Here is a 21,598-nt window from a genome sequence, read left to right as displayed (position 1 = left end):
TCAAGAAAAGCAGTTGATTGTTTTTCTCTTACCAAAAATATACAATCATCTTTGTTTTTTAAAACGTCTCAGCGATGCTCCTTTTCACAATCTTCATCTTAAACATGCCGTATATGAGATAAGTAATTGTGGCCCGACACGTCTCAGGCTGCTGAAAATTTGTCCAGTGCAAAGAGGGACTAGCAGGCCAGCCCTTTGCAATTATGGAGAGGGGGAAAACATGTTCCACATTGGGCCCCTCATCCACATCCGCTCAGGCACTGGCACCCACCCTTAGCTCTAAAACCAACACGAGCAATTTCAAATAAGCTCATGGCCATTAGCCTTGTAGTGACAGAGATGAAGTGTCTAGCAAGCATTTCCAAATCCATTGTAATGGACCCAAACAGGCCCACTCTGTTTGCAGCATGACTTACACGTACACTGTCTGTGGCTCTCAGCCCAATAAAGATACTCAATATGATTACAAAACACAAAAGGTCAAGTCAGTTATTTCAAAACACAGAAAATAATATTTCAAACAAGACTGTGGCAGATATATTCCTCCTTTAACCTTAAAACAAAACAGGAAGAGAACAGAAATACCCTCCAGTGAATGATTAGAGAAAAGCAAAATCAATTTGGGCCAGGGTCAATTGTACGCTTTAACCCCGCACTGATGGTGAGCCTGGGGACCAGACAAATATTCCCTGAGCAAATAAAACATCAGCCCCCAGATTCGTCTGGTTCCCAGGTAAAAGTGTATTTGGACTACTGTGACATTTTCCAGTAATTTTGATTGATCAAATTACACATAAAGAAAAAGGGATACAAAAAGTCAGAGTAAAACTAAGACATGTCTCTTTAATGTGGATATATTTAACACTGGATGAGGTATCCAAACATGGCAGCCCATTTATTTTGATGAAACCCGTTCATGAAGCACATTTAACTGGTCGGAAAAAGTATGATGTAAATTTTGGTTTAAATCTTTCTGAGCTGAGAGTTGTCAGAGACCTACATTTCAGACAGTTTTGCAACTATTACTATACAGCCCTGCATAGTGAGCTCGATATACACATACCTACACACACTGGGATCTTTGCACACTGACCCTCATCTGTTCCTTCCCTGAGCAGGAAATAAAGTGCAGATAGTTACTGTAACACCTTAAGTGGTCAGGCAGGGACAATAATTCACACTGATGCCACTTCTGGAGACATGGAGATGAGTTATGGTGAGTGAGTGTTGATGTGCAGAAGAAAGGTGGTGTTGCCATCTGATAGATAGCAAATCTTCACGCTTGGAAAGCCTTACATAACAGAATGGAAAATGAGAAAACCAAAAATAATGAAATATTCAAGACATTCATTAAAATCATGACAATCAGATTCACCATCAAACTCAAACTTCTAATATCGCGGGGTGAAAAGTAAGCAAAACTCCATTACACAACCTCCTTATGTGACTTTTTTTTGCCTGCCCCACATCCCTTAAAGTTTAGGACAAAACCTCAAGTGGTTCGGTATTAATACCCAGTAAAGATCAACAAGCAATAAAGACGTGAACTGTTTGTCAAACTTGAGCAAACAAACCAGCTTGAAATAACTGGGCACCTTAAACAAGAGCTCAGGAACATCTGGTGTTTTGAATACAATAAATCTCACTGAATCACCATCCCTTTCAATTCATAACCTTAATCCTGTTTCACAGATCTGCATCCAAACACACACACACACACACACACACACACACACACACACTGTTGGACTCACCCACTGAGGACCACAATGAAGTCCATGACGTTCCATCCGTTCCTGAGGTAGGAGCCTTTATGAAAAACAAAGCCCAAGGCGATGATCTTTATTCCAGCTTCAAAACAGAACATCCCAATGAAGTAGGGCTCTGTCTTCTCCTGTAAGTGCAAGGCAGATAATCAGATGTGAAGGCGTCATGTGTGCATTTTTTAAGGATCTAAGGGCTCCATCAAAGGCACTTCATACTTATCTTTTAATGTGGGCTACTTGACAGAAATGCATGAAGCATGTTTGTGTGTTTAGTGAGCATCTCACCAATCTCTTAGACATGGGCGTTTTGTCCTCTCCAGGAAGGTGCTGCTCCAGAGCCAAGACAATACAGTTGGCGATGATGGTGGTAAGGATCATGTACTCGAACGGAGTGGAAGAACAAAGTTAAGGAACTTTTGACAAATGTTGAGATCAAAACCAGACACATGTAAGTAACCCTCCCAGCATGACTTAAATGTACTCTGTCTGTGGCTCTCAGCCCATTAATGACATAGTTGGTAATAAAACAGTACATGAGACAAGTACATGAGACAGATAATCAATGAAAAAAAAATTGGTTCTCTTCCCAGCCCTTGTGCTTCTAATGGCATTCCCTAGAATTGACCGTGGGTCATAGAAAACCTGTTTTATCTCGAAATGTGTTCTCATTGTGTTTACTGTTTCTTTTACTTCCTGAGCTTCCTTTGTTGATTACCTCATGTGTTTCACCTGTGTCTTATGGTGCGTTCCAGGCAACCCGTAACTCGTGTTTTCACAACCTGTAACCCGTGAAAGTGCACTGGAACAGCAGTCAAACCCGTAACTTCCCACCCGTGAACTTGTACCAGATCGATGTACTCCCAGTTACGCTTTCTGACGTCACACAGCCCTCTAAACCAATTACCTTACTCCTCTAAATAACAATGGCAGCCCTATGGATGCGGTGTTGATGCAGGTGATAGGGGCGAGAAATAGACATAAAATAACCCTAATGTTAATGCATTATTGGCAGCCGCTCTAACAGCTGGTTTCCAGTGCAAGAATAATCAATACAAAATACGTTTCCAAACACACAGATAACGTAAAATAAAAAGTATAATAGCATCTGTGACCTTGTGCGCTGTTTTGCTCCTCCGTTTCGCTCAAATGAGCAAGGAGCAGGCACCTTTGGCGATAGAAATATTGGGGAAGCACAAACATACGGTTTGCCATGTTCAACGTTAAACAGGAAGTAACTGGCAGTTTGCTGTACCTTTCCTGGAATGCTACAAAGTCGTAACTCATGACTTGAAGTCGTGACTTACGAGTTCAAAAGCCTGCCTGGAACGCACCATTATTCCACTCATCAGTGTGTAGTTAGTAATCAGCATTTGTGTATTTAAAGCCCAGTGTTTCTCCCATTCTGTTGCCAGATTGTACTGTAATAGTCACCTTAGTGTGTCCAGCCTTTTTCTTGTGTTCGATTCCTTTGTTTATGACTGCTTTTTGTGTGATTTCCCTCAACAGATTTTACTGGCTTTGCTGACTGCCTTCACATGTATGACCTTTTACGTTAAGATTTGGATTTGATAAACTGCTTTTGGTGTTTTGTGTTTTTCTCTGCAACCAGGTCACAATTTTGTACTAAATTGTTACAAGCCGTCAATTATATAAATCACTGCTGCCAGACTACGCAGCACTGATCAAATATGAATCAAGATTCTATAATGGCATTGCCTTTTTCTCACCTCCACTGTTCTCAGAAACATATTTTAGTGTACTGTTCAGCTGTAAAATGAGACACTTTGTGACCCTTTCGAGAACAGTTGAGCCGAAAACTAAGTACCTCCCACTCAACTACAAAGTAAAATATGTTTCTGAAAACACTGCCACCGATTTGCACTGTGCTCATACGGCTGTTACCACTGACACTGGGACAGCGTTGTCACAGAAGTGTACCGCCCACCCTCCAGTTCCCACTTGGTTAATGTCGTTAGCTTTGTCAACACTGTTGCCATGACGTAGCCCTAAATGGAGTTAGCACTTTTAGCTGCTAGCTGCTGGCTCAGCCACCTAATTCTTGAGAACCATGTCCAGACGATTCATACACTCCGAATTTCACATGCAGCCACTTGAAACAGCTGAACACTAAGCAAACACCACTTAGTAAACTTCAGTGCTCATGTTCATAGTTATGAAGGGACATGTAAACCAGTGCAACAATGTGGCTTATTGATTTGTTTAAATAGTTTTTGGACAACGCTAGAAGTTTAAACACAGAGAAATATGGTACATCAGCCTTTGGATACACAAACATGTTGCTTCATTGATGTTTTTTTTTTTCTTTATACAATTTTTCAACAATAAGAAATATATGGTAAATTGCCAGCCTCATCCTTTAAGGAACGGGTTTAAGCAACATATGGGTTATTTAAAAGAAAAGCAAATAGACAGAGACAGAGAAAGCTCTAAACAGGTTTCTAGGTCACAGTCAGACACAAATGTGATGTTGTCCATTCATCAGAGCCCAACAATAGTTCGGGAAATCTGTTTTAAATTAATTGCACTAAATCCTATACAGAGCAAAGAACATCTACGCTCTTTCAGAGAACACAGATTAACATTCAGATACTAAATAAAAGAAAAAAATAAGTTAGTTAATTACAATATATCAAACCCAGCAGCTCTGCAATCAAACTTTCATATGAGCATGAATAAACAGGCTCAAATTGATTCCTCTGTATGAAACATAATTAACCTACATGTTATGAGCCTCAGGGCTATAGACACAACCAGACACAGGCTGTACCTTATCTGAGGTCAGCTGCAACGGACAGCCACACACACGCAGACATCCACACGCACACACCGAGGCACCATAAGGCTTATCGAGGAGGGGTGAGTGGGTGGGCCTGAGATGTGATCCCATAAACAGGGTCACTCTTACTACAAGCTTTACTGCCTGTTCCATGGGACCTGCACTGGTTGTCGGTTCAACACCAGCCGCTCTGGGGTTGAGCTAAGCCAGCAATGTGCTCTTTATCTAATGCTCTGCGTGGGCAGGCCCCTTTCTCCTGGTTATGTGCAGAAGAGGTAGGAAGGAAGGGAGCTTAAATCTGCAGAGTGGAGACAAGCAGGGAGAGCGGAAGTAAGAAGGAGGCAGAGATAACAGGGAAGAATGAAACAGGAGAAAGTGATAAGGGGGGATGACGGTTGATCTGTGGAGAAGAAGATGATGGTTATAGAGACTGTCAGAAGCTTGCTAAACAGGTGGGTGAGGAAGAGGCAATGAGACCAGATAAGACTGACACCGGACAGATCGATGCAGCGCTGGCAGCTGTACCCAGCAGGGTTACTTAGGGACATGTAAGCGACCAGAGTCTAAACAAACAAAGCAAATACAATCTTATTCTCACCAGCCTGCGGGGGTTCAAACTTAAACCTAGGCTGAGCCACAGATTTTACTCAGTGATTACAAGTTAATCACTGACAGACTGTGGAAAAACAAAACCACAGCAGCCATCAGAGTCCAGTACATGATTCGCATGAAAACAAATAGCAAAAAGTGGTTCAACTGCATAATGTCTGTCTTAGGCTGAGGGTTTCTTTCAAGTTTGTTTTTTTGCCTTTTCAAGATTATCTTTTGATTCCCTACAATAACTAACATCACACCGTCTCACTGAGAGCTCGCAGCAGCAGTCGCCACGCCCTGCATTCCCTCAAACACACATCACAAACAGGAGGAGAAGGGAGATGAGACAAAGGTAGAGACAGACGGAGAGAGGGAGGAAAGAAAAGGGAAGGAAAGACAGAAAATGAAGACAGAAAGAGAGAGGTATCCACGGCAACAGGCTCTCCTCAAGCCAAAAGTCAATGCTACAAGACGATTGCTGGGCAGCTGAACTATCTCTGTGGTCACACACACACACACACACACACACACACACACACACACACACACACACACATTGAGGCCACAGCATTGTGCTGCTGTATATCAGGCTAATTTAAACCACAACATGACAAGATGAAGAGCAATAACAGGTTAGTATCAGTCAGATAAAAGAAAATATTATTGTCGAAGGCATCACAGAGAAATGCTTTTGACGTTGTACTAGATTGGAATGTATGGTCATTTCTTAAAATAGAAAGTGATACATTCATAACCTTTTACTGACCACTTGAACAATATCTATAACCCATCCTGCAAATTAGTCTGAATTAAACACGATTCACAAAAGCACTACTTATTTAACATCAACTTCTCCAACTTTGCTAGTTATTACTAATTTGACTACTTTATTCCCCTTTTTAGTTTCCCTAATCCATCTTATTTTAACACACTTTTTTACACATTGCAAACTAATTTACAATAGTTCTTTTTCCTTATATGTGTATGATAATCCACCTATGAAATATTGACTTCTTTCCACTGTTACATCTGTCTCAGGTCTTTTTTATTTCTTATGTCCCTTTAATACCTGGATTTTTTCTGTCAGTTTGGACTTATTGATGTTTCCAAAACCTTGCATCAGTACCTTACTTGAAATACAACTTCTTTCTTTTCAACTGAATGTTTAACTCTGAGAACCAAATAATCTTTGTATTTGGGTGATGGAACAATTATGACTGCTGTACTGTCTCTACTCTAAAACAGCACGTAGCAAATATAAAATGCTATTTTGTGAAGTAGCAAATTTAATTAAACTATTTTTAAGACACTCAGGTCAAAAGCAGATCATGTTTTAAGTAATTTTTCTCATTGTTCTACCAAAGCATGCTCGAAAAATGATTTTTATTTCTGTGATCAGTTAGTTTTTTTAAGTAAAACCACCTTAAAGGTGCCGTAACTGATGTTTTGGCCACCCTGGGGGCAGCAGAAAAAGGCTATAAGCACAACACAAACACGTTAAACCTTTTGCTAGTGTGTTGACAAATTGCCTTGTACACATCCAGCAGATAAGGAACAGTTAACCTCACAAATTCAAGTTAAAAAAAAAATCACCCTCACTTATGCTCTCTTTTTGGTCTCCACCAAATTAGTTCTGTTGTTTCGAGGAAATTGGATCCTTAGCGGCTAAATGCTCCTTTGTGTTCAACCTTTGCCTGTCTGCCGTTCAGTACTGAGCAGGTAGTGTACAGTCGTTTACAAAGCTCTTTCAATAAAAAACATCTGCCTGCTGTGGCCTAATGCACTGCAATGAGAGCAGTGAAAGTGAATCAAAACAGCGAAGTTGTGGTCTGGAAATCCAAAACAATGAGCTGAAAGATGCTAAAGAGCTCCTATTTCAGAATTGTGCTGACTTATTTGTCTGAGAGCCTCCAAACAACAAACGAGTTATGCCTGATTCCTGATTCTTTCCATGTTGAGTTCACCAGAAGTTACACACTCAACAAGTGCCTTTAACCCATTTCCCCTCCTCTGTGCTGCTCTGGGGTGTGACGTCTATCATGGATCGTCTACCAGCTTTAGCAGCGAGGCGTCTCGTGACCAATCCTGTGAGTCACAGTGACGCTGGCTCTCTGCCTCGACTCCTCAAACATGCATGTAAAAATAGACATGGAGACAGAGTGTGATGCCCTGTGCATCTGTGAATAGGCTCAGGCCCTGACTGGATCCAAGCCCCTGTGTATTATTATTACACAGAAGTGAAAATCAAAATGAATCACAGGCATCTCAGCCTGGATTATTAGAAATCTCTGAATTATCAACAGCGTTTCTGTGTGTGTGTGTGTGTGTGTGTGTGTGTGTGTGTGTGTGTGTGTGTGTGTGTTAAAGGCAGAGAGCAGCATTAAATATACAAACACAGATGAAAGCCATGCTGTAATCTCCATTTGGAGTCAAATTAACTCTATTTTAGCCTGAGGAATGAAAAAGCTAATATACTACAACTTACATCTCTATTGCTGTGCTGTTACTCAAATATGCATAAGATTAAAGATGTTGTCAAATGAATGGATTTAACTGCAGCATCAAACACTGTCCAATCTATCTTCAATTCCACATCATCTCCACACCTCAGTGGTCTGCTTGAGCCAGCCGATCAATCCTAAGGATAAATGTGTCCATAGTTCAGTCACTCCTGTTTATATGCAGCAGCCCTGCGAGACGTCAACTCAGAACCATAGCCATATCTTATATATACCTCTCTGTCAGGTGGTTTATACAGTCTTAATACCAGAGGAAGGGTGATCATACCTCATGTGATGTTTGGTGGATTGGTTAAATTAACTTCCTGTGAGCAGATCGGAGACCAGTGAATGCCTAGCATAGTGCAGGGTCACATTTTCTAGTCTCATTTTCTTCAGCTACATTCACTCTAAAACTCTGCTCTCATTAAAGAAGCAAAAGAGCAAGCAATAAGCGGAAAAACTGTTTTTGTAATTGGAGATAAATGAGAGGAGGACTGAAACAACACTGGGGACAGCAGGGTCATTTCCTTGCTAATTTTCCATTTCCATTTTTCATGCAAGGATGCAATTTAGTTAGAGGAAAATTAATGGTCTTTCTTAAGTTTGAGCTGGCTCTAGAGACATAGGCAAAGGATTTACAACTTAAAATGCTTAATTAAATTACCATTTGTGCATTTTTAATCCAAAAGTGCAGTGACACAATCCCTAAAATGTCCACCCACAGTCATACGTAACTAAGTCTGGCAACCAGTAAGCGCATGGTTATTTCTGTGTGGCCTGATGAAACAAACTATTAAATCCAACTATCAATTATTTAGAAGTGTACCTTCTCAATGGGAAACTTCCCACTGCGGGAGATCCCAGTGGGGATCAGACAGGAGGAGCAGCTGTCGGTCCTCACCACGCCTGCCACACTAAACTCAGACCGTGGGCTTAATTAGCCCTGCCTCTTCCCTACCAGGCCTCCATCAGCCTTCCATCGACTGTAACCTCAGTGGGCAGAGTAGGCTAGCAGTCAGGCTCACACATGTGAGCTTGCACAGAAGCATGTATGAGAGAATATGTACTCAATAAATGTCGAAACAGAGTGTAATATGCTCTCACAATGCCACACACAGAGCACTCTGGCTCCAGTATTACACGCTCAACCACAGCGGCCTCTGGATGATTCCTGGATTGATCATCTGTTGTTAATTGAGTACTCAGAGAAAAAAAGTGCCTCTTACTGCGAGGTGACAGTGGCAAGTTGTTCTCCAAACACATGGCTGACCTTTAGCAGATGTCCTGCTGAGATTGTAGGGGTGTGTGTGTGTGTGTGTGTGTGTGTGTGCTTGTATGTCTATTTCTGTGAGGACAAATTAGAGTTTTAGGCAATGAGAGCAATGGTGTCTGTATTGACGGTAAAACCAGTGCAGTGCACAGGGACCCAGAAGCTGTCAGGAGTCCATGTAGGAGGACAGTTTTTTTGCCAATGAGTCCCAGGAAGGCTGTTAGATTTGCGTTGATGAATTTGGAGGACATTTTTAAATGAAGTTTGGCACTGCAAGACTGCTGTGTGTGGTGCTGATTAAAGGTTGCTTTTGGGCATAGGAGGGAAGACCTTCAGTTCATAACAAGGGTGGCTGGCTGTTTTGACACGCCACTCTGCACTGTATTTCGGCCTTCCCCGAGAGGACAGCAGGCAGCAGCTTTAGTAACTTGTAACCGCCCTGACCACCCTGACCGCCCTGACTCCCTGCCAGATCAGCAAAGGTTCTGTTCCTCCTGTTAAACCCCAGACATCCCTTGCTCAGTTTACTCCTGGTTGATTTTGTCCATGCGTGTGTGCACATGGCGTCCCTTATGTGGACAACTGTGGAAAGTGATGATGTTTTAGAGTGGTCTTCACTGCTAAAGTGCTGTATGTAACTACAGAGTAAGATGGCTGATTGTTGAGTCTCACTGCCAGGTCATCAAATACTGACACTTTGGGCTGGTATTCAGACTGAGCTACCTACCCAAAGTGTCAATATTTGACGACCCATGGATGAGACTCAACAATCAGCTATCTTTCTCCCGAGTACTGTTAAAGGTTAGGACTTTCAGGATTTAAAATACAGTAAGGTCTATGTTAAGTTAAGGGTAAGGGCCGAGGTTAAAGATGTACAAAAAATTTATATATATATATATATATATATATATTATATTTAAACACCCCAGTATATCAAATTTATCCTCAAATTCAGTTCTCCATTTCAAAGCATGGGAGAAAAATGCACCAATTAAAACAGTGAAAAAGCATAGACAAAAACTCTGATGATTGTCAGGCGACCTCACTGTGATGACAACACCGCAGGAGGCCACTTCAAGCTAAGTTTATGATGATATAATAACATCGTATTGAGCTTTCATAGCCTACGTCAATACAAGTGGGATGCTGAATCAATGCATTAAAATGAATATATTATCATTATTAATGTAAACTTGCACATGATGACTGCAAGTATAGTTCCAAAACTCAAAAAGTCTGAAAAGTTTGATATATTTAAATGTATGTGTGTGTGTTTGATACATTTAAATGTATGTGTGTGTGGCAAATGTATGTTGTATCTGTGGGGTATATGTATATGTTGGGTTGGCACTCAAGATGTACGGAAGCGTGAAGAAAATTTTCCTAATAGGACAAATAAACTAATCTAATCTGATATATTAACTCGAAGGAAACATCAACTGGTCCGCCCATCACTACATCAAATTAGCTTAAAAGGTGATGATATGTCAATGTTGTGTTCACGACATGTTTCTGCTGCCCCCAAGTGGCCAAAGAAAGTCAGTTACTAAAGGTCTAAGTGTACAATTGCATGCAGGGCACACTTGAGTATCATTCCTTTTACTAAAAGTAATATATCTACCACTGGGGATTATAGAAAGGAAAAAGGCTAAAGATTGCATCCTGTCAGTCATCAGGTTTCCGTCCAAATGTAGCACAAATTTAACCGAATTTTAGACAGACAAAAGAAAATGCGAATTTTTGCCCTTTTCCATCCATTACTGTTATGCGAATACTGGGAGTTGGTTCATCAAGAAAAGCAGATGGAAGCACTAATTCCCCAGTCAGGTGGCGCTGCAGAAGCGGGTGCAACAAGATGACGTAGGCAAGAGAGAGCCAGTCAAACCTCAAATGAAGGAAGACTATGAATTAAAGGGAGAGCACACTTGACAATGGAACAGAGAGTTTTGAATGCCTAATATTACAGCTATGTGCTCTAAGAGAGTTTTATGAACAGTCCTGTGTGCACAAGCGTGTAAAACGCCTCCAGAGACGATAAAGAGAGCTTACAGTGGCCAATGCAGTGACGGCACATCATGTCTTATCTGTTTCCAATTCACTTATAGTTGCATTTACCTTTTATCACACTAACTTTTCAACTCCCCCAAGAGTAAAACCTTTTTTTCCCAATACTACTTCCAACTCTACTTTCCAGTACTTTCTCACTCGCAAATGAAAATGTGCATAAAAACAGGTAGATGGAAATGCACCTAACGAGGGTCCTCACAAGTACAGAAACACAAAGCATGAGTGTGTATCATTGCTAACATGTTTATATATCTTTAAATGTACAGTATGTGTTATTATTGGTGCTTACTTGTGTATTCACTGTGCATGAATCTTCACCCTCCAGACATGATTCACATACTGCAGAGCACCACTCATCACAGCCACAGTGGATAGTGACCAGAACACAGAAACACTCAGCTCAGCATCACTCCCTTCAAAACCATATTAGCAAACAATGTAATATAGTATGACTCAGTGAGTAATGACTTGTTGTAATAGCATATGACACTGCAATCAGACATCATTACATATAATTCCTGTTAATGTCTGTTAATCAGATACAGTAGAGCTCATTAGATGTAATGAGACACTCCCTCCACTACAGCACATTAACCTGAAGGTTATTCAGTCTAGCTGCTTTCCTTCTGGTCACCACAGCACACATAATATTTACCTTGTATTCTCAATGCGGAATGTAAGATGTGCCTGTGGGTGCAGTGATAGCATCGCTATTAGTTATGACCCAACCGCTCGGGGGCTGAAATATCTATAATATGATAACCAACACACACACACACACACACACACACACATATACATATATACACACACACACACACACACACACACACACACACACACACACACTACAACCCTTTTTCCTCAGCTGTTGATTGAAATTCATCCCGTTTCTATTTTTAATCACCTCAATGGACGGGCAAGCCCAGGGAAAACAACAATAGACAACGATCAACAATAGAGTCCTCCCTCATTCTATTTGCTTGGTTTTTATAATCAGCAGTGGGCCAGTCAGTCAGTCAGGAAGCTGCTGAATGGAGCAGAACAATAGCAGAGAAGAGGCCACACCTGGCCCTGGACACCTGGTGAGCTGCACAGCAGCAGCACAAACACGCCACCAATGGACATTTGCGTGTGGTCGTTCTCTTCAGCAACAGGCAGGGCAAATAATAGTGTCTCTCCCTTTCCAGTAATGGAGGAGCGAGTCATTGGGTTTGAGAAAGCAGCCAAATAATCATTACTGAAAATCATTAAAACTGTTGCAGAACACAGATTTGGATAATGCCACTCTCTGATTTAATAGCAGTATTTAAGCAGACAGCGGCAGATAACATTGTAGGTGGTCAGGCTGTGATATGTTGTTGAGTTTAGGGCTGCCACTTCCCTGCAACACAACATAAAATAGCACAAAAATGCCAATAAGAGTTTCCCAAAGCCCAAGGAGATGTCTTCAAATGTCTTGTTTTGTTTGATTAACAGTCCAAAACCCAAAGATGTTCAGTTTAGTGGTATAAAAAAGAGAAAACCAGTGAACCTTAACATTGGAGAAGCTGGAACCAGAGAATATTTGATGTTTTGGCTTAAAAAAAAATGACAAAAATGATAAGTAAAATAGTTGCAATTTCGTTTGTCGATCCACTAATAGATTAATCGACCAGTCATTGCAGCTGTTGGTGAGCTTGACATATTTACTGTACATAACTCATCAGGGAGGACAGTATGGTGGCAACAGCAGGTCCTCATAGCCCTTTGTTGACAGAAAAGATTTACAGCCATAAACGGAGAAACTCCTGTGTGTTCCTCTAATCCACTTTCCATTGACACCTCCTCCCCTTCTGCACCAGGTTTTGTCTAGATATAGCTGTAATCATGACCTATTATATTAGTTCATCCACTTTTTGATCATTGTTCTATAAAACAGTAAAAAATTGCCACTCATAAAGTCTAATTTAGTGCTTGTTTTTGCATGTGCTACTTTACTTTCTCAATCCCTATCCCCATGTTGTACATTACTAGATTGTATTTAAATTAATGTACAACTAAAGAGCACAATCTCATGTATTGCCCTATGTGTGCTGTCCATGGTGCTGAATCTCCCCATGTAATCTCTATTGCACAGACAAACTAGGGGCCACACACTGAAAAGAATTTGGCTGTTCAAGGACTTCAGCCTTCTGGGAAATTGTGTACACGAGTGGAAATATGAGAGAAAAAACGTGTTGTTGTTTATTTGTTGAGCACAGTTTACCCACCTCCTACATGACTCCGTGCACCTCTCGGATGAATGTGTTTGTATATTTCACACCTTAATACCTGCTTCATTTACACCACGAAGCAGAAAAAGGATATGGCCACTCAATGATTTTCTTGGCGTACTTCCTGACCACGTTGTCCTCGCCAAAGATGAAGAGGGACCTGTTGACGGTGAAGCAGTTCTCCCTGACCGGGATGGGGTTGTACAAGGCCATGGTGCGGGCACGCTGCGCTTTGGTCTGCTTGAAGGCTGGGGAGATGCCACCTGTGGACACGGCCGCCCCATCGCGGTTCCGGTTGCGCTCGGACCCTCCATCCCCTGAGCTCAACAAGCCCGGCACGTCGTCTCCAAACCGGGCCATTCTGTCGGGAAGGAAGACAGGAGAGGGGGGAAAAGGAGGTTATAGTCTCCTAGAAAGCAGGGCGCGGTGCTGCGCTCGGTGTGACAGCGGCGGAGTGGCGAGATCTTGACCAGTTTTAGTCCATCATCAGTTTTATTCGCAAAAACACCGAACTCAGTGTTCCTCAACTTCAAAATACGTTCAAAACATTGACAGGGTTTTCTCCAGTCGGTCCTGCTAGAGAAGCACGTCGATTTCAAGCGCGCTCTGCGTAAAACAAAGGACACAAATCCAAAAAGTAATTCAATCCCGCCTCATTTAAATCCGTCGTCTTAAACGAAGCTGTGAAAACTGATTCATTTCGCAGCCTTTTATCCATCCACACACTAATATGTTAATAAAGAAAAGCTGCAACAGGTCACGTCTTCAGCCATCCTCAGTCCCCCGAGCGAGAGGCAGAAGAGCAGGTTGATCCATGGATTTTTAAATAAACTAGCAACAGTCCTCTGAGTAATTCAGAGCACATCACCCCTGTCTCCTCTCTCCTCTTCTGTTGACCACCTACCACAGGAGCACCATCCTACTGCGTGCGTAAGAGGACGACCGCGGAGGAAAACTTTTGCATTTTCCACGACCTTTTTCCCACCGAAATAATGTAAACAAAACAACTGTCAATAGGTGTCATGCGGAGGAAAAATAAATCCGTCTTGTCTGCAGTAGGATGGTGAGGGAAGTAGGCTATCTCCCTTTCCCCCGCACTGTAAGAGCAGGAGGAGACAACAGTGTCTCCTAATGCGACAGGCACCTCTCCTAACCTCTGTCCAACCCCACTCATGCACTTTAATGAGCGCTGACAATAAAGGATAAACACAGTTCAATTGATGAAGTCATCATCTAATGAAAACAAATATTAGAAGCCCCCATCTTGACGAGTAGAGATTAAACCAATTACAGTGAATGTTTGACAGCATGTAAACCTGCAGTTATTAAGACCTTCACTGACTTTAAGCTCTTGCAGAAAATGTGCGTAAAATTCTTGCAAAATGCTCAAGCTTTAACGTCAGATCACTCCAGTTTTTCACGTGAGTGGTCATTTGAAGAGGGTGTTCGCTGCGATATTCGCTTTAATTTATGTTATTCACCTCGCACAGTCTTCAGCACGAGCAAGCTGAATGCTGGTCACGCATCGAGTCTGGAGAGGAGTAAACACCTGTTGTGAAATAAACCAGCGCCAGCAAAGACACTCAGGAGGACATCAGCGAGCATCTTTGGCTAATTACAGGGTTCAGAACCTACTATTGAAAGGCATGATAGTGAGGGGGAGACGTGCTGCTGTGTGCTGACTGGAAGTGATCATATCTGCTCTCATGAGGATGTAGGTCTTCCACAATGAAGAGGAGAAGAGCAGGGACCGATGCATGTTGGAAGGGTGGAGTTGAAATCTTACATCCCTCAGACATGAGAGAAATGACTATAGATTAAGCAATGAAGAGAATTAGGTTTAAAGGATGGTCTGGTGATGTTCTATGTTTTTCTTATTGTCAACAAATGCCTTGAAAAGAGCAAAATCAATGATGAATTGATTCTACTAACAAGTTTTATCTGTAGCCAAAGTCTGATACAGCTTGTCCTTTGTGCCACAGTCTTCCACAATTATCCAACAAGACATATTATAAGGCTGTACTATGACAGAGCACTGCATTGTGCTAAACAGCATGCTAACAATCTCAGAATAATAATCTGCGCAATCTCTGTGTGTAAACTTTCCATCCATACACCTGTCTGACCAATTGTAAGCACCATCATTAATTTTGAGCACACCTATTGGCACAAACAGCTGTCAATCATTATGTCAAACAACCTTTTTATAGCATCAAATTAATTACAAACTAATTACAACCAAACAATTACAAAAACAAACACTTTAACATACATCAGTGTGATAAAAACTGCCTAAAATTACAAAAATCATTTAGGGGATGTTTGATCTTTTAGTTTGGTCCATGTCCTATCCACTAACATGAAGGGAGCACAGTCTATGAGCTATATTGCAGCCAGCCACTAGTAGGTAATCAAGATGTTTTGGCTTCACTTTTGTGGAGCTGTCATGACATCAGGGTCTCTGGGGATTGGCTTGCTTTCGGAGCCAGCTTCAAGTGGCCATTTGAGGAACTGCAGTTTCTAGCACTTCCACACTGACTCCATCCTTCAGCCCCCGAGGTTGCGTTTGATGCTGGCAAACAAACTTTTTCTAAGAAGCTCTAAACAAATGTGATGGTAGTGCTAGAGAAAAAAAGTTGAGGGATCACCAAAAGCTGTCTGTACAAAATATTCCAATCAATACACTGTAGTAGATACTGAGATATTTCACAAGATAAGTGAAAACTTTGACCTGCTGGTGGTACGAGAAGACAGGTCAAGTGGATTTATTCTTAAAATGTAATGGTTATCTATCCAATAGTTGTTGTGATATTCTAATCTAAACCCAAGTGGTGAACGAACTGACTTTGCCATCTGCTAAATACTATTACATCAGGGTCGGCTGTGGCTCAGAAGGAAGAGCGGATCATCAACTAATTGGATGATCAGCAGTTTGATCCCCGGCTCCTCCAGTCTGAAGTATCCTTGAGCAAGATACTGATCCCAGAATTGCTCCCAATGGCTGTTCCATCTGTGTGTGTGTTTTTAACCAACAGGTGGCACCTTGTATGGTAGCCTCAGCCACCAGTGTACGAATGTGTGTGAATGGGTGAATGTGACTCGTAGTGTAAAAAAATGCATTGAGTGGTCGCAAAACTAGAAAGGCGCTATACGAGTGCAAGTCCATTTGCCAATAAAAACATGTCAGTATACCACAACTTTGCAGTAACTAGGGAAGTGAGGGAAGTGGAAGTGAGTGAGTCCTGTGGGAGATGGTCTAAAGCATTGGTGGTGTTGGTCTGTGCATTAATAATTATCCAATTTAAGAAAAATGTAGAATAACACCAGTCTTCTCCTTTAAATGTGACTCCTACAAAAGAAAAAAACACTATCCCAAATGACATGAAGAAAAAAGTGAAATCCATCAGCCACCGTCATCTTTTTTAATCTGAGATAATAAACTACTGTTGATGGAAACAGAAGTCAAAGAGAAGATGAACCACAGGAGAGAGTTAAGCATGACGCTGACACTGATGGGTATTTAGTGATGGTGGTATGACGAAGGCAGTGATCAATGGTGTGTGGCCTCCAACTCATTAGTGCTCTAACACATTATGGGCATTAAAAATAGAACACATAACAGACAGATTTCTGACGTCTCCTCGTTATGAATGGTGAGAAGAGACGGCAAGTTTTCCTTAACGGTCTCCTCCAGTTATGAGGCGAAGAAAAGTTGAAAGAAAAATCACACTTTACTTGCTTTTTGTTATTTCAGTCTCAGCCAAGTGTGACAGAAATGTTACTTGTGCCACTTCCCCTGTGCAGCAGTGATACCATTACATTGTTTTCTGCCAGGAGGAGAGTGTGCAGCAGGCACAGCTCTGTTGGCTGAGAGGTGAGGGGTGAATTATGGTAATTAGGTGTTAGCAACAGGGATGATTAGGGTGGAAGGATGATGGCTCTTTCCTGGAAAAAGGCAGAGAGCTGGTGGAGTCTCTTTATCGTAGATGATGCTTTGAGTCATTTTTCTTTAATTAAAAATGGTTATTGTATTTGAAGGACTGTGACTGAACCTAACTGAAATATGACTTCAGTGACTTTGCTCAAGGGCTCAGATCAACCAGTCACTCCAGCTTTGATCAAGTCAATAAAATGTTAAAACTGACACCACTGGCCCTAACGTTAGTGGATAGCAATTTCTAATAAGGCTCCCTTTATATTAATCTTATAAGCTGTACCTAAATAATGGCTTTATTGACGGTTAATAAACAATTTACTAATGCTTCATCAGTTATAAGTCACTAATAACAGTTAGGTTTCCAGGTTTTGATAAATCCTTTTGTGTGGGGTTTATCCTTTTTTGAGAACTGCAGGGATGGTGCTTTGTAGGTCAATCCAAAAGTCAGTGTTGCCCTGGGTTCCTTGACAAAGAACCAATGGGATTTTTCCATTGGATATTGGATTATTGCACAAAATAAGATCTGTGGCAAACAAAAGTTTATGATACTTACATGTCTTGTTCAACAAGATCATTAATTTTCAAATGGACACCACTTCAAGGATTTTTGAAGCATAAATGCAGTTGCCAGAAGTAAGAAGCTAGCACCAGGCTATACGTAAACTAAACCACAGTTGCATGACTTCAGCCTCACTACCACTTGTGCCATCATCATGACAAACAAGCTTGTTATTTGGCATGATGATATTTAATGTCCCTGACCACCTAGGCAGTCTCAGTTAGCCACTTGTTAGCACTTGCCTTTTTTAAGATGCGTAAAGGCTTCAAAATTCACAAGTGGGGTATCTTGCTTATAACCACTTTATAATGTGTTATAAACCATATTAAATGTTTATGTACTGCTAATAAATGCTAAATAGGGGGACTTGAAGTAAAGTGTTACTTCTTACTGGAAATTTAAATTGGGTAAGACTCCTACAGCAACAAATGATTCTTATTAAAGAGAGAGAATATCTTTTAAAACATTTAAAAATGTCCCACAAAATCAATTGACATTTCAAAAAGGACTGAGAAAATTTCAACAACTAAAACTCCAACTCATGAAGGCAACAGGAAGTCTTACAGTTTTTTTGAAAATTTACAGAAACCCTAAAAATAGTCTACTGTATTGTACTGTCTATACTTCTATAGATTAGAAGGTAAATATTGGTGGAGACATTTAATTTGACATCGTAGACATGTATTCAATGCTGGAAAGTCATCTCTTACCCGTAAGAGATGTCTAGCTTGCAAAAATCTAGCCGAGGAACACAGGGTTACCAAGGTTACTTACTGTCATGACAGCAGTTTGACATTCCCTGCTCCGGTAATGGGACTAAGTGACACAGGCCTGAGGTGAGAACAAAGATTTCAATTCAAAAATAGAACGTGTGAACAGAGATACTTGGCAGGATTGTATCTGAAACCTGGTCATTATCAGGCTCTTCGCTTAAAGGTGCAATGCATAAGATTTAAGGGGATAGATTGTCAGAAACGGAATATAATATTTATAATTGTGTTTTCATTAGTGTTTAATCACCTGAAACTAAGAATCGTGTTTTTGTTAGCTTAGAATGAGTCGTTTATATCTACGTCGGGAACAGATCCTCATCCACGGAGCCCTCCATGTTGCACCGCCACAGTAGGCCAGAATGGACAAACTAAACACTGGCTTTGGATGGGCCATTCACATTTTCGCGCCAGCCATTGTAGCTCTCCTCAACGCTTGGCAAACAGGAGGAGTTTCCATTCAGCAACCTCACCACTAGATGCCACTAAATCCTACACACTGCTCCTTTAATAGTCTTGTAACCTAAGTAATTTCCTAAAAAGGGAGCAATTGTGCTTTCCCTTTTTTTTCTGACATACATATGTTGTCACAATGTTGGATGTTCATATTAACCGTTGTTAGATTTCTCCCCAATTTCAGATCATATTCCTGCTTTAACATGTCTGGTTGTGTTAAGAATATTTAAGGTAGGTAGTGCTGCTATACACAGACGCTCCACAGCTGTATTGATGGTGCAGAGGCAGTGGACACTAAGTTGCGGAAGATTTGGAAACCAGACCAGTCAGAGCAGGCTTGGCTTTTAAACAGACATGCACTAAAATCAGACAGAGGGTAAATACTGCTGTTCCAGCAAAGACAGTAAGAGAACAATAATGTGTTCTCTGAAAATCAGAGCATGTAAACATGTTCTAGTAGAAGCCCCAAATACAAGTATTAACCTAAAAATGAGCATATTAAGGTCCCATTTAATCTAAGGAAAAGAATTCATGTGAAGCCCCACCGTGTCTACAAGTGCGAAGTCACTTGACACGTTTGGTGATCATGTGAACATCTCCTGTCAACAACTTTCCACCAAGCTCCCTCCCACACTTTTGCGTTCACGTGGCTCATCCCACTTTTTCTGTGAGAACTGGAACTATTTCAATGCTACAGTGTAGCATTTACTCCATTTCTGTAACAACAAAAGCACATAAATAAATTATATCTACAACAGACACCACAAGGATGGCCAATTTATTGTTTGTACATGTTTCTCAACAAGACTATGATTAACAAAATCTGCCTGTTAGTGGTATTGCATTTGCTGGGTTTTGTGTAGAGTTTATTTGAATGGTTAGTTTTGATTTTTGCAACCGATTCCAAAATGGATTTGGAAGATGACACATTAATAAGGTATTGTGCAGCTCAGTTATATGATATGATATAACATTTAGGAGATTCACAAACATTCCAACAACTTTTGTTTCCTGGCACAGGCCAATTCAACAAGGACAACAGCATTACTGTGTCAAAAAAGCAGTGCTGGACATGTATTTACAGCAGAGAACAAAAACATAGCCCTACATAGCAAGAAAAAAGACATAAGGTCTAGTATAAAGGAACATCTGCTCTTATGAAATGTTCACTAGTACAAACTGAAAGGTAAAAACTATTATTCTTTATTTACTTCTTGGGTGAAACAGCTTGAATCTTATAAATCAATTCTGCATGTAACAAAAACTAAATGACAGACTTGTACTCACAAACACCTCTGGCTGCTTATGTAGGCATTTCTCATTTTTGTTCCTTTGTGTAACGCTTCAGTTTGAAACTAAGTCAGGTAGGTGAACAGTAATAAGGGAAAGAAAAAAAAGGAAAGATGAATCATTGACTAAATGACAAGTAGTGTAATTGGAGGAGTGCAAGTGCTGGCAGCTATAGTAGTGAGCAACATATGACGAAGACTCATTATTTACACAGCGCTATAAAACAGAGAGACACAGAAAGAAAAGACATCGGATAAGGAATCTGTGTGTCTGAGTAAGACATGTCAACACATTTTCATCAGCATGGAGGACACGCTTGTTGACAGCTATGGGAGGGGCTTTAGATATTTACATGCAGTACACTCGTAACAATAAAGTGTTCATAATTCACTCCATTTCTTTTATCTCATTGTACCTCTGTTGTAACTAGATGTATTTCTAAAAAGTTTCCATTTCCTTCCCCATTTTATGTAGTTAGGAGGTTTAAAAACCAAATACGTCAAATAAAAATCCTTGCACCAAGGGATCTTGGGTAGTGTAGTATGTTGTATATTTCTTATCAAGAAGCACAAATGCTTTAAATCAACTATTTACTGGACTAGTTTACACTGTGCATTTAAGGAGTTAACACTAAAGTTTTTTTGGGTTCTTGCCAGACTAACCTGAAATAAAAGTTTTCCAACTGTCACTGTCAGATTAGTCTCTATAGCAACAAGACAGCCGTGAGGAGATAATGTTGTCCAGCTTCCACATATTGCCCAATTTTGCTGCAGTGCGTGTACTTGAAGCATTGAGCCATCAGTGTCAAATTATCTGATAAGTCACCAGAACTGTCAAGCGCATACAGTCTATTCTGCAGTTTCTTGCACAGCATAAAATATCAAAAGGCATTTCATTAACTGAAGACACAATGTTGTAACTAATGACAAATAGAAACTTAATACACCTACTGTATGAAATCCAAAACTGCCATATACTATGACTAAACAAGAGGGTGCTGGATGCAAAAACATCTGCACACTTATCTTCACTGAATCAAATGTATTATCTAAGTTTGTAATCTAAAGGACATTTGGATTTATCCTAACATTAACAGTAATTCATCATAATAGGACAACCTTAAAACAGAAGGGGTCTCATTTCAGATCATACCCTTAATTTCCTGTTTGATTATTATCCATCATCCAACCAACGTGTTACCGATCATGTTCAACTTTCTCCTTTAGATTTCATGCATTTAGGAGGATTGTGTACACAACAAGATAACTCCAGCTGACTGCAAATTCTGCTGGATTTACAAGCTACACGTCACACAGTTTGCAAGGTACAGCTGCAA

General features: G+C 40.7%; 1 protein-coding gene across 6 annotated transcripts in view; it reads right to left on the bottom strand.

Moving 5' to 3' along the window:
- The window catches only part of LOC125895649 (voltage-dependent R-type calcium channel subunit alpha-1E), a 149,228-nt gene that overhangs the window by 83,980 nt on the left and 43,650 nt on the right, over positions 1–21,598 (bottom strand). For all 6 annotated transcript variants that reach the window (XM_049587667.1, XM_049587666.1, XM_049587670.1 and 3 more), the window contains exons 3-5: positions 13,346–13,611; positions 2,052–2,158; positions 1,755–1,894 (exon numbers count right to left, since the gene is read on the bottom strand). In XM_049587667.1, the coding sequence (XP_049443624.1) occupies positions 1,755–1,894; positions 2,052–2,158; positions 13,346–13,611 (513 nt within the window). The remainder of the gene's footprint in view (positions 1–1,754; positions 1,895–2,051; positions 2,159–13,345; positions 13,612–21,598) is intronic.

The sequence above is a fragment of the Epinephelus fuscoguttatus genome, linkage group LG10 (assembly GCF_011397635.1).
Source record: "Epinephelus fuscoguttatus linkage group LG10, E.fuscoguttatus.final_Chr_v1".
Classification (NCBI taxonomy): Eukaryota; Metazoa; Chordata; class Actinopteri; order Perciformes; family Serranidae; genus Epinephelus; species Epinephelus fuscoguttatus.
This window is presented reverse-complemented; position numbering and strand designations above follow the sequence as displayed.